This window comes from Drosophila virilis, chromosome 3, assembly GCF_030788295.1.
Source record: "Drosophila virilis strain 15010-1051.87 chromosome 3, Dvir_AGI_RSII-ME, whole genome shotgun sequence".
Taxonomy (NCBI): Eukaryota; Metazoa; Arthropoda; class Insecta; order Diptera; family Drosophilidae; genus Drosophila; species Drosophila virilis.
In genome coordinates this window covers 16,480,929-16,494,270 of record NC_091545.1, presented here as the reverse complement: position 1 = coordinate 16,494,270, position 13,342 = coordinate 16,480,929, and the positions used below count along the sequence as shown (strand labels likewise).

Genomic DNA, 13,342 nt, shown 5'->3' with positions numbered 1-13,342 from the left:
TCAATTAAGACCTGTCTTCCATTTGCCGCTGGCGGGCGCCTCATGTGTGTGTGAGCTTCGGCTAGGCTACAACTACCTGGTGGGTTCGCGTATGCTGGTCCAGAATCGCCTTCTGTCTAAAGTCCTTGCCACACTGCCCGCACTTGTACGGCTTCTCCCCGGTGTGAATGCGCAAGTGCTGTGGAAGAATAACAATCAGAACAGTTCCACATGACATACATCGAGGAGAGAGGAGTTTCAAGTAGGCATCGATTCCAATTTGCATGCTAAATATATATTTATATCCAAAGGTCTATCGATTCGATTCAATTTTGATTTTCTGCCAATTGAAACCTCCTTATTCCTACTGAGGGAGCCTCGATTCCTGCGGTGGAATAGTCCTTGGAACCGAACCCACCTGATTCAGAATGGTTCGCTGGCGGAAGAAGCGCGGACAGTACATGCAGCCGAAGGGCTTCTCGTTCGTGTGAATCCTCAGATGCTGGGTGAGATGCGATTGCTGACGGAAGCGCTTGCCGCACTCCGGACAGGGATACGGCCTAGATTCGATGTGTATGCAGCCGTGCTGGAGCAGCGTCGTCTTCTGCTTGAACTCCTTGTCGCAGATGGGACACCGCACGTAGAGCGGCATATTCGCCGGCCGTACGCCAATATGTTGCAGCACCTCGGGCAGTATCTTTTGACCTGCTAGAAGCTCCAATTAAAAGGCTGCGCACGGTGGAGCAAGAGTGGCCAGCTCGTCTACTCACCCTTGCCATCCTTAAAGTACGAGGGATAGTGCATGCCACCGCTGCCATCGGGTGTGCCCTGGGAGTCATCGTCATGGTAGCCACCGCCGGCGACGGCAATGTCGCCCTTCGTGTCCGCCTCCTCGCCCGGAAAGGGCACGTCCGAGGGCCAGAGCGTCGGATGCGGTCCGTTCTTGAAAATGAGATGAGGCGAGACATCTGCAGGAGGGACGTGTTGTTCCGCAGCCGGGTGAATATGAAAGTAATCAAGCCAGAGAGTGCCACTGTTAGCAGCGCTTAAATTTGGCTCGTAGCCACTTTCGAGCTTATCACATAGGTCGCCTAGCATCTTGTACTAAACTAGAGATGTACTAGCTTTTAATATTTGCTTTTTTTTTCGTTTTTTTTTTTTTTAATAATTTTGTTTTTGTTCTGTTCACTTTTGTAAAGTTGTTGACTGTTTGAGACCCCTAAATGGAATGCTCTTTTTTAGTAACTATTTTTTTTTTTATTAATATTCCAGACATTTGCACGATTTTGTAATTTTCTGATCGATATGTCAGAGATTGCTTGGGTTTTATATATTTTTGGTTTATGTGGAGTGTTGGGAGTTGTTAAACTCCAGAAATCTGAAGATGCTGTAAGCGCATATTACATTCGAATTCTTCAGATACATATCCCCACTCAAGTTCCAGATATCCGTTAAGCAACTTGATTATCCGTTTGGAAATTCAATTTGTATTTAGTTACTTTGAAAATAGTTTCCGACAAAGTTTCTTTGCCATTTTTATAGCTACTTATTTCAATTGAGGGTATTCTGCTGGCGATCCACATTCTTTTCCTACTCCACTATCGGACATGCACTTCCACTTTTGCTCTCGTCATTCCATTTTGAGAGACCCTCAAGAAGCCAACAACTTGAATTTGGAATAATTTAAAATAAGTTAAACAAAAAAAACAAATAAATAAATAAATTCGAATTTCGGCCAAAAGATCGCTCAATTTGCTTTTGTGTTTTAGAATTTTGCAAGGGATTTGCATTGCTGCAAACGCTGTTAGCCAAACGTTTGCGAATCTGACGATCCGCGCTAGCACTACGAGAGCCGGAGCTAGCAAATGGGTCGGGTAGCTGGTTTGCCTTGCGGCCCTAACTATCGGGCGGATGTCGCCCATCGTAATCGGTAATGGATGTGTTAACTGTCGCTCGCCTTGGTGGGTGCGCACATGCTGATTGAGGATGGCCTTCTGGCGAAAGTGCTTGCCGCACTCGGGGCAGGCGAAGGGCTTCTCACCCGAATGGATGCGTATGTGCTGGTTGAGTATGGCGCGCTGCCGGAAGCTGCGCGAGCAGTACGGGCAGGTGAATGGCTTTTCGTTTGCGTGGATGCGCAGGTGTTGCGTCAGATGGGATTGCTGGCGGAACCGCTTGCCGCACTCGGAGCACGGAAATGGACGGGCGTCCGTGTGTATCCGATCGTGCTGCAGCAGTGTGCTCTTCTGCTTGAAGTCCTTGCCGCAGGTCAGGCACTTGAACAGTCGCAGATCGCTGTGCGGCTTGTTCTTGTGCGGGCGTCCCGGTCCCGTGCGTCCGCCCGGCGTCCCCGTGGCGCCCGCAGCGCCGGCTGCCACCCCATTGGCCGCCGCACCACTCTCATTGGCATTGCCATTCGCCGGGCCACCATTCTGGTTGCCGCCGTTCGGTGGTGCCCCATTCTGCTGCTGTTGCTGCTGCTGCTGCTGCTGCTGTTGCTGCTGTCCCGGCAGCAGCTCGGGCAGCGCATACGCCTCGCCCCCGTTCTGCTCCAGCTTGTTGAGATAGTGCAGCGGCGGAAAGCCAGGTGGCGCCAGCATGCCGCCCTGCGGCGCTCCATGGCGCGGCGCATAGTAGTCGGGCGTCTGGAAGCCATTGCTGGGATCACCTTGCGGCTGTCCACCGCCATTCTGCTGCACGTGCGGATTCCCCTGCCCAGCCTCGCCGGCGTTCGCCGGCGCGTGCTGCGGCTCGTTGCTGCTTTGGTTTGGATTTGGCGCGGAGTTCTGTTGATTGGCAAGCTGCAAGTGAAGAGCCGGCCAAATTGCGATAGATTAGTTCAATATTCCGGAATATAATTGAGTTATGAGAGTTTGGGTTACACGAGACATGACTATAATCAGGGCTGCAATTCCGAATTATTTTTTACCAAATCCTGGTAGTAGAGAGTTGGTTCGCATCGTAAGCTGAAGCAGCGACAATTTTGTTTATTTTTCTTTTAATTTTTAGTCCTGATTATAGTTAATAATATTTGTATCGTGTCTTTGTGATGTGTGTGGATATGAGTGTGTGCTCCTTGTGCAAATAAAGACATGAATATTGATGTAGGATGATGAATGAATGCATATTGATTCAGCGTGAAGTGTGCGTGAGGAGTAAATGAACGAGTGTAGAGATAATTAAGCTGCTTATCCTCAGCCCGACTCTCATACGACATCCAGATTGGCCCCACTGGGAGCTGCTCACCTGATTCATGGCATCATCGTCGGCGTTGCCATTCGCTCGCTGCTGCTGCTGCACCGACGGATACGGACTGGAGGATGGCGACACCTGCTGCTGGCGTCCATCGCCGCTGCCATTGTCCCGCGGCTCCTGGCCGCCCGGCGGACTCTGCGGCTGGCCCGCCGCCGCCGCAGCTGCTGCTGCCTGCGCAGCGACTGTTGCGTTCTGCTGCTGCTGCTGCTGCTGCTGTTGCTGCTGTTGTTGCTGTTGCTGCTGCTGTTGCTGCTGGGCGTTGAGATGTTGCTGGGCCTGTTGCTGGATGTTTGGATACATTTCGCTGCCCCATTGGGCTGCACTGGCGCCAATGGCGCCGGCATTGCGTTCCGCGTCCTGCGAGTCCTTGTAGAGAACGTACGGCTGGCCCGTGTCCTGCGTGATGCAGTACATTATCTGGCGGGGAACCTTCAGGCCTGCCGCTATGCAGGCCGCAAAGGAGGCCGAGAAATTTATGGCCATTTTGTGTTAGTTCTTGTTCTTGTTCTGCTTCTTCTTCTTCTTCTTCGCCTTCTTACTGTTTGGGTATTTTTGTTGCTGTTGTTGTAGATAGTTGTACGCAGCGTCCTTTTTGGCTGCACAGCGATTATCCTGTGCTGCTCTTGCACTTAATTTAAGCTTTACGCTTCTTTGTCGTTGGCCTTTGTTTTTATTGACTCGTGTTGCACATTTTTGCAGGTTTTTTTTTTTTTTGTTTGGTTTTGAGTTTTTTGTTTTTGTTTATTTTACTGCTTCATTTGTTTCTTTTGAAAGCTCGCATTTTATTATCATTTGAAGTTCCTTTCTTCTTATTTAGTTTTGTCTTATTTAGTTTTGTTCAATTTGTTCGTTTTCTTCTTGTTTTGATTGAAATTATATTAAAACTTTGCTCTTTAGCCTTTGCTTCTTTCTTATTGACTTCAATGAGTACCCAAAAAACATGTCATTTTCACATGATTATTCGAAATAACTGACTGAAATGTAATTTCTTGCGCATTGGCTTTCAACAACTAACAGTTATTAACTCTTTCTGGTACAGCTGCAAGAAAGTCAAAATCACCTATTTAAGACTTGTTAAGACATTGAATTTAATTGAAAGTTGTCATTCGATTTTAAGTTTTATGTATTATTGAATAAAACACGACGAAATTAGGATTTGGTTGGCTTGTAATTCTCAACTAGTTAAAGCATAACACAGTAAAAGTTGTTGACAAAACCAGAGTCGATAGCAAAGTCTGATGATCCTGAATTTAATTTAATTTAGTCAAAACTTATCTTTCCATTAAGGCCTTATGAAAATAAACAGCCAATAAAATGTTTAATTTTTAACTTGAAACACACTTTTTAGAAATAAATGAAAAAACTATTGAAAAGCATCAAAAATGCGACGCAAATTAAAAACAATGAAGATCATCAGCGGCTGATTGAGAGGAGTGCCGCACAAATGGATACCGCATGCCAACCAGGCTGGCACAACTCCCCCCTTCCTTTATGTCTATCCCCCAGAGCCCCTTCTAAGCCACCCGCTGCCCGCCATTCCCATTAACGCTAACCAGTCGCTGCTCCCACACCCCCAATCGCAGGCGACTCGCCGCTGGCTGGCCACATGTTGTGCCTCCTTTTGTTGTCATGAGCTGCCTTTGGCTGGCCCTGGCTCTGGCTCTGGCTGTGGGTCTGCTTCCAACTCTGACTCTTGAGTCTTTTATCTTTTTGCAATGTTCTTTTTACTCAGTTTTTTTTACCATATTTTTCTCATTTTTTTTTGCTGCCTCACGACGACGTGCCAACTTTTTAATGCGGGATCAAGGTCTCGGCAGATACACACACACACACACACACGACGTCGCCGAGCGGGACGCCGCCCAGTTCGTGGCCTGTTGTCCTAAGCGTACAGATCCATTAACAATATACAAGTAAAGTGGCATAGGAACATGTGGCCATAGTTAAGCATAGACATGAGCTGCTCAGTTATGGCTCTCATCATTTGCCAATCTTCAGACAGGCAATAGGCGAAACTTCGGCAAAGCTGAGTAATTTGGCTTGACGGAGCTTCAAAGAATCTGATTAACTTGTTGAATCCATTTGACACTAGGTTAAAGTACCAAACAATTAGGCAATGGATTAATTTAAGTTGTGTTAAGCCAATTTATTGTTTCTTTACTCATAATAACCAGCACACATAGTTGGCTATTTCAAGAACCATCTGATGATATATTTATATATGATATATCAGCTGAGTTTGAGTAATCTCTTTTGTATCGATTCTAGAGCTATAAGAAAGCCACAATACATCTATTAGTTATAAATTATACAGTTAGTTATTATAAGTAACTACTAGTTAGTATTACTAACAAACAAAGTAAATCTTGATCAAGAATAAAGAATGAGTCCTATCTCTAACTAATTCAAGAACCTGCCCGTTATATGCTCAGCAAATTTTCTGTAGACTCTAGATGTGCAAGGTCTTATCCTTAGTCCCAAGCTATAACCACTTGAGAATTATAAACATCGAAAAGGTGATAAGCCTAGGCAAAGCAAAGCCAAAACAAAATAACAACGCTTTTTATCAACAGAAGACTGGGCAATAGTTTTTTGTGTAGATTATCTAGGAATATGAAATTGTTTACAAGGATTGTGTTATTTATCTTAATTTTGTAAATATGAATGCATAAATATTTTGTTATTCATCTGAGTGTCTGCACAATTGTTGTTTATTGAACAATTTTAAGAATTATTCAAGTTAAGTAAAGTCACAAGGTAAAGTTCGCCTGTTTCGTGTTAACTAAATTGGTTAAAGTGAAAACTGAAAACTGTGAAAAGCAATCGATATCGTTGCCAAATGACAAAATGAATTGGAAAAATTAAATTGAAAACGCATTGCGTGCCCGCAGCAACTATAAACTAAAGCAAAGGCAACAGCAACAACAATTACAAGAGCAACAACAATTACAAGAAGCTGGCGCTACCGCATCGAATCGCAACGCAACGCAACGCAACGCAACGCAACGCAACGCAACGCATCGCATCGAGTTAAGATTCGAGCATGAGTATGTATGAGTGTGTGGTTGTGAGTGTGCGAGTGCCAGTTCGATTCGTTTGAGGCGAGAGAACTAAACTACCTTGAACCCGTAAATGAACGCGTCGCGCTAGCCAACCGACTGCCAGATACGATACCTCAACAGAGAACAGTCTGGCATGGAACGGCGCCCGAGCAGGGACCGACACTCTGACTGCCGGAGCGGGCGGACTGTGGGGTAGCTGCGGGCTGTGAGGTGCGGGGTGTACTGCTGCAGTCAGTCAGTCAGTCGCTGGCAATGCAGTTGCACTTCGTGCCGTCCCAGTCCCAGTCGCTGTTGCTGTTGCTATTTGTGAATTATTGCGCTCCATTGGCAGCGCGACAGCGTTTGCAATTTATGCGTTCGTTGCCGCTGCAATTGCCCCGCCTGCCCGCGCTATCCCTCCGTCACAGTCGCAGCCGCAGTCCCAGTCCCAGTCGCAGTTGCAGTTGCAGTTGCAGTTCCAGTCACACTATCTATCTACAAGCACGGCATGTTTGTTTTATTTTCTCGCTCCCTCGCCCCACACACTCTGGCCGCCTTTCTTCTTGCGCTCCTCTTACAAATGTAATGAGCAGTTTATTTTTAAATGCGTGCGGCCATTTAAATGAGTGTTAGCAGATTCGTTGGAAAGACGATCGTAAATGCTGAGCAGATGATCTCTAACGACAGGCAGCTAGAATTAATCACATTAGCAGTAAAAGCTGGTTAAAGAGTTTCATTAGTTAACTTAACTAACTTAACTTTCGAGTGCACTTGGTTTAATTTCCAATTCCTCTTTGTGCGGCTATCCTTAAAGGTTTATCTGGCCCAACATCTTTGCTGCTTGCCTCACCTAGTTACAGTTGCTTAACATAACAGAACATAACATAAAGCAATTATGTTAATAAAATAACATTAAAAAAATGCACATATTTAACAGATTTCTTGTTGAAACCAATTTCAAACGAAATCAAATTTAATATCCCATGGCAATGGGAACAAGAGCCCACACACTGAACATTAAAGTGCATTCAGGATTGTTTCTCTACAAATTTGAAAGGTTCAGCCAAGCAAATCGAAATGTACGCTTTGTAGCAGCAGACAAACTCCACCTACTTTACACCTGACGGGCGAGGCACAATGGACACGCAGTGTGGCGGCAGCAAAAGATACTAGCTAAAGATACAAGATACAAGCTAAAGATACAAGATACTCATATAAATGCACATGAAGCAGATACAATGAGGCGAGAGATGGATGCCAGATATTATTGGCCATAAACGCCGCCTGTCATTGGCTGAAACATTGCTGGCCCACACGCCATTGAAATTGAAATAGAAATAGAAAAAGAGGCAAGAAACTAGAGTAGAAATCGTAGGGGGGCGTCAACGTGGACGTTGACAACTTTCACTGCCGGCGAAGCGTGCACAGAAATTGGCAAGAAATTCGCCAAGCTTTAAGAAACCAAAAAGTGGAGCATACGAAAAATAGGATATATATTTATCTAATAATTTTACAATTCATATGCGGTGTATTATAAATGCAGCAAAAGGTAGATACGCGTTATCACAAGAAATTAAATAGTTTACAGCTTTCTGCCTTTTCATTAAGCAAAGAAATGTACAGAGTATTAGTCTTATAGAGTTTTATAGAAAGCGCGCCATTTACTTGCAGTTCTTAACAGCATTTATGTTATATAGAGCCCTGTTAATTAACATATGTTTATCGACTGACTCTGTTTAGCAGTTCGAAGCCAGTTAAAATGGTTTTCATATCATAAAACACTTGGCAAACACACACAATCCACTCCATTTGCAAATATTTAAACTAGCTCCAAAGTGATTCAGCACTTCCTTCAATTACCCGCTCCACTCCCATTCGATCTCCAACAAATTTAACTTTCAAATTGATTTACAACTTCAATTTATATGTAGTCAATTTTTAGAACTAAAAGCCAACGCACACACACACACACGCTCACGGGCCTATCTCTATATTCTATTTATCTGGCAGAGCAAAAAAAAAAAAACGTAGCAGAAGCAGAAAACACGACACAACAACAATTTGGTTTCAAGGTTAGGGTATACAAAATAGCAAAAACAACAACAACCACAAAAAAAAAATGGCAAACTTTTTGCGCCAACAACAAAAACGAGCGCCAAAAATTTAACGTAATTTGTGCAGTCGTCTAATTCAATACATAAAAGCTTCCCCCCAGCCAGAGAGCGAGAGCTTATGGGAGAGCAAGGGGAGAGATGCACAAAGGGGGAAGAGAGATTGAGAGAGCGAGAGAGAGAGAGAGAGAGAGGGAGAGCGCGCGCTCACATAAACTACAGGTAAAGCACAATTGTTAGATACGCCGCACGACCAACAAAAAAGAGTCGAAACAAATGTGAGTCATGGAAAGGCGTCCAATTTTTATTGTTTCTTCTTTTTAACCAATTTTCTGTTTTGGAAACTCTTTGCGAAAAGCAAAGGGTTTTAGGTAGAAGTACTCCGCAAATACACCCAGGCAATGGGTTTTATGGGATTATCACAAAATTTGTGTTTGGCAAGCTGCAGATACAACAGCTTTGGGCCCGGACTAGCTGTGCATGTTTGAGCACGGCTTGTTTTAGGCAATTCTAATTCTGCTGTTGTAATCAATGCACTTTGGCAATATTCAACAGCTTAAACAAATCATATATAACATACCCATCAAACATATTAGGATTCTAATTCCATCCACAATGGACAAGTGAAGAAAAAATAATGCAAAACAAATAACTATTGCTCTTCTATTTAGCTATGTGAATAGATACGCTGTATATGTAAATAAATAAAAATATATATAAAAATACATATACAAATATGATCTATAATAAATATTAAGAATATAGAGAATTGTAAGCCATGACAGCTTGAGTATATATATAATATTTCCCGCTAGTCGTCTTTTCTTAAATGTATCTTAAATAGTTTCAAGCGTAAACTCAATTGCTTATCGAAATATAATAGATTTCCTATGCATCGTCTTTTCTTAAATGTATCTCAAATAGTTCCAAGTGTTAGCTAATTTTCATATTGCCCAGCTAGGTTAGGGCATTTGGTGCTCGTTATGTTTCGCGCTATTTTTTCTCAGCTCGCATTCTATGTAAATATCTATACATTTAATTAACGCGTCGAATTTTCGAACTCGACGTTCGGCGACAAACAAAAAACGACAAAAAAAAAAAAAAGGAAAAAAAAATAATGCTGTGGCCGGCTACAATTCGAACTGAGATCTCGTGTGATGATAGATGGGGTCTCGATTGGATGGCAGTTCCACACGCCACACATGCATTAGACTATTGCCAATGTATCTGTTAGATACACAACACACACAGACACACAGACACACAGACGCACACACACACACACACACGCACACAGTGTAACACTTGGGGCTCACAATTAAGTGATTTTGCTTGTTTTGTTGTTGAACATTTTGTGGATTTTAGTTTTTTGTGCGAAAAATTTGTTGGTTTTTTTTTCTTTTTTTTTTGGTTTGCGTATAATTCATCATATTCCTTTATGGCCTGACATTCGCATACAGCATTTGTAGATACGCACCAGCACAGATTATACGCCCGCCCCTCCCTCCCTCACACACTCAAACACACACACACACACACACACACCCAAAATAAACGAATTTAGCCCCAGGGGGAATTTCGCAAAAAAAAAAAAAAAGAAGTGGAAAAAAAATCGCAAATGATTTGTGGCAAATTTTTTGTTTCTTTATTTGCTTTTAGTTTTTGCGTATTTCGCTTTGCTCTTGCTGCTTGTTGTTGCTGCTCATTAGTGCCGTTTTCTATGTGTGTGTGTGTGTGTGTGTGTGTGTGACTTCTCTCCGCATCCCCTCTGCTGCCCCCGCGTCTACACCTACTCCTGACTCTTTGCATTTTGTCAACTTGATTTACGCGCAAAACATTTTCGGCTGTGCGAATTTTCGTTGTTCATTTTTTTTTTTTATTAATACTTGATTTCCTTTTAATTTGAGTTACGGTCCAGCAAGTTTTGGTTATATTAATTTTAATTCACATTTCACTCACCTGTTTTCCACAATTGTTGTGTTCTTAAGTTTTCCCGAAAGAAATATCCCAAATGTTTATTAAGTTTTAGCTGATTTTTAATGCTGAAAAGAAAGAGAAACAAATTTGAAAAGTTAATAAATATATTAGGAAGATTTGTTAACGAATAATTAAAATTAATTGAAGCAATTATTTTTGGTTGAAATTTGAGCCTGACTTCGAGTAAGTCTAAGAGAAACTCAACTAAAAGTTGTCTAAAGTTTGTGACTTTAAACTGGCTTTGCTTTAAAACTAAGAAGTATCTAAAGTATGTTATCTCTTATCATTCGGACTATTCTAGGCTAAAGACTGTTAGACAGAAAACGATGCGATCTGCTTGTATTTTGCATTTTCAGAATATCGAATGCATTTCAAGTGGAAATACTTGAGAGCCTTAAGTTTGAAATGCCGTTTGAAGTAGGTATTTGCCCACAGGTAGAGCTGGTGAAAGGAGCAACGCCCCAATAAAGCTAGAGTTAACAGAGTGCATTAAAATCCACTTTAAGTTCAAATTAACTAATTGACAGGCCATAAAGGCAACTTGGTCGACATTTAACCGCCACGAAACACCCAACCCAAAAAACTATAAAACCAAACAAATAACTATTTTCGGGTTTCAGCCGGCAACAACAACAACAGCAGCAACAACAACAGCAACAACATCGGCAACAAGAACGATAACAACGATAACTTTGTGTGTCGCATAAACAAAAATACAAACGAAATTCGGACGCAGGCGAATGCATATTTAGGATAACAAGGGAGTAGGGGGGTGGAGTTTTTGGGGCGGACTGTATAACAGCTATATTAGCGCGAGTATACATAAAAATAAATGCATATGTATGCGTGTGGGTGTGTGTGTGTGTGTGTGTGGCTAACACTAACCTCAAAAAGTTTATTGCGCGCAGTTGCAGCGGCGTGTAGACAAAAAATTGCAAATTGCAGCGGCGTTTGCCTCACACAGACACATACACACACACACACACAGAGGCACACACACAATCAAGCAAAGTCACACAGAGAGCAGCGAGAGACACTAATACACTTAGGCAATTGCACGTGCTCACAGTGGCTCACACACACACACACACACACACACACACACACACACAGGGAGAGTTAGAGATGCAGACACCCCCGCGTACCGTTGTTGCCACAGCTACATCAAATTTTTATGCACACACACACACACACACACACGCACGCACACTCGCACACGTTTTTTTAGCTGCAGTTGCAGTTGCAAAATGCTGCAAACGTTGACAAAATTTGTAGCTTATGTGCACTAAATAGTTTTAAATCGAAATGTTTTGTTGTTGTTGTTGTTGTTGTAGCTCTTGGCGGTTTATCGAAAGCTGCAGCTGCTGCTCCGTTAGCCTGGCTTCCTGGCGTTGCGTATACGCCGCGTGTCTCGCACACAGATGCACAATTCGTTTGTTTATACGAAATTCTGTTTGTTGTTTCGTTATTTATTTTTTTTTTTTATTTTTGTTTGCGTGTTTATATTTTCTTCGTTTTTTTTTTTTTTTATATTCTTTTCTCAGCTTGCGACTACATTTTGTTTTTAGTTATTTTATTGCTGGCTATTTCCACGCAGTCGACGCTCTATAATACAAGTACTCGGGTACTCTCTATATATAAACCGTGTGCAGCTTTTTATTAGATGCCGACGTCGTCGTCGTTGGCGGTCGACGACTGCAAGCGGCAGCGGCACAAAAATCGAACAAAATGCCCAAAAAAAAAAAAAAAAAATCGTAAGTACAACAAACCGAATCTGAATCCGAAACCAAAGCGAGGCGAAACGAAACGAAAAGAAACTCAGCGCAAGGCGCAGCGGAGCGACGTTGTCGTTTCTTTTTATTATATTTATTTTTTTGGTTTTTTCTTTTTTTTTTTTTTGTCTGTTTTTGTGGGAGCGGAGCGCGCGCCAACTTTTAGCTATGGCTATGGCCACGGGTCTGGGGGTCTCTGGTCTCGCCGCCAACTACAAATATAATGTCTACACACAAAAAAAGCAAAACCAGCGAGCAGCGAGTAACGAGCGACTCTCTCACACTCTCTCTCTCTCTCAACGCACACAATCACCTTACTCACACTCACACACACAGAGAGGCGCTCTCTAAGCTTTTTTAGTCAAAACAATTGCAAAATTTTTTAACTTTTTGCCGGCGGCTCGAACCCCGGCCTCCAGCTGTGTGCTTGTGTGTGTGCGAGGCACAAGCTTGTAAGTGTTAGTGCAGTCGCTGCCAAAGCTCTCTCAGCTCACGCTCTCGCCGCGCAACATCAGCATTACGCTCTCCTCTCAGCTTATGGCGCTCTGTTGTCGATTTTCTAATGTTGCGGCCCCATGCCGCTGTTACGGCGACGCCAATGCTAACGCTGACTGCGCTGCCAGCGCAGCTGTTTTTAGCGCGTGCTGCTGCTGCTGCCGCTGCCGCTGCTGCACTTCGTGTGCGCTTTCGTTTGCTCCGTTTGATTGTGTGTGTGCGTGTGTGTGTGTGTATAAAACTTTTTCTCTCTTTTAGTTGCTTAATACGTCTGCTACTATTTGGGTTCTACGATTAATGCGCAGTTAAGACCGAAAAAGCGTACTGAAAATGACAGCTGCTGCTATTTCGGGAAAGGGCAGCTGATAGGATTAAAGCAACTACAAACAACTATAAAACATATGGCAGCTTTCAGCTAAGATCGCGTTATATTGTTTTTCAGATTGATCGGCGATCTTTTTATCTATAGCTAAGATTGGGTTGCAGAGCTACATCCTTCTATTCTTATGTACTATGATATAATTGATGGCTGATCGACCCATTAAAACTCTCTGTTCTCTGATCTGCTGGCCATCTCCCTCCCACTCCACTGACCGATATCTTAGCTGCAATTCGACCTCAAGACTCGCTGACCAATCTCTCAATCGGCCCACACACTCAACCGTTTAGGCAATCAGTTAAGAACGACACCCACAATGGCCAACACTCAGCT

At 43.1% G+C, this 13,342-nt stretch overlaps 1 protein-coding gene across 1 annotated transcript in view; it reads right to left on the bottom strand.

Annotated features, from left to right (window-relative positions):
- Window positions 1-13,342, bottom strand: part of jim — a 36,197-nt gene that overhangs the window by 10,832 nt on the left and 12,023 nt on the right. The window contains exons 2-7 of the mRNA XM_032434370.2: window positions 10,346-10,428; window positions 3,226-4,273; window positions 1,937-2,780; window positions 750-947; window positions 398-687; window positions 74-178 (exon numbers count right to left, since the gene is read on the bottom strand). Of these exons, the coding sequence (XP_032290261.1) occupies window positions 74-178; window positions 398-687; window positions 750-947; window positions 1,937-2,780; window positions 3,226-3,717 (1,929 nt within the window). The 5' untranslated portion in view covers window positions 3,718-4,273; window positions 10,346-10,428. The remainder of the gene's footprint in view (window positions 1-73; window positions 179-397; window positions 688-749; window positions 948-1,936; window positions 2,781-3,225; window positions 4,274-10,345; window positions 10,429-13,342) is intronic.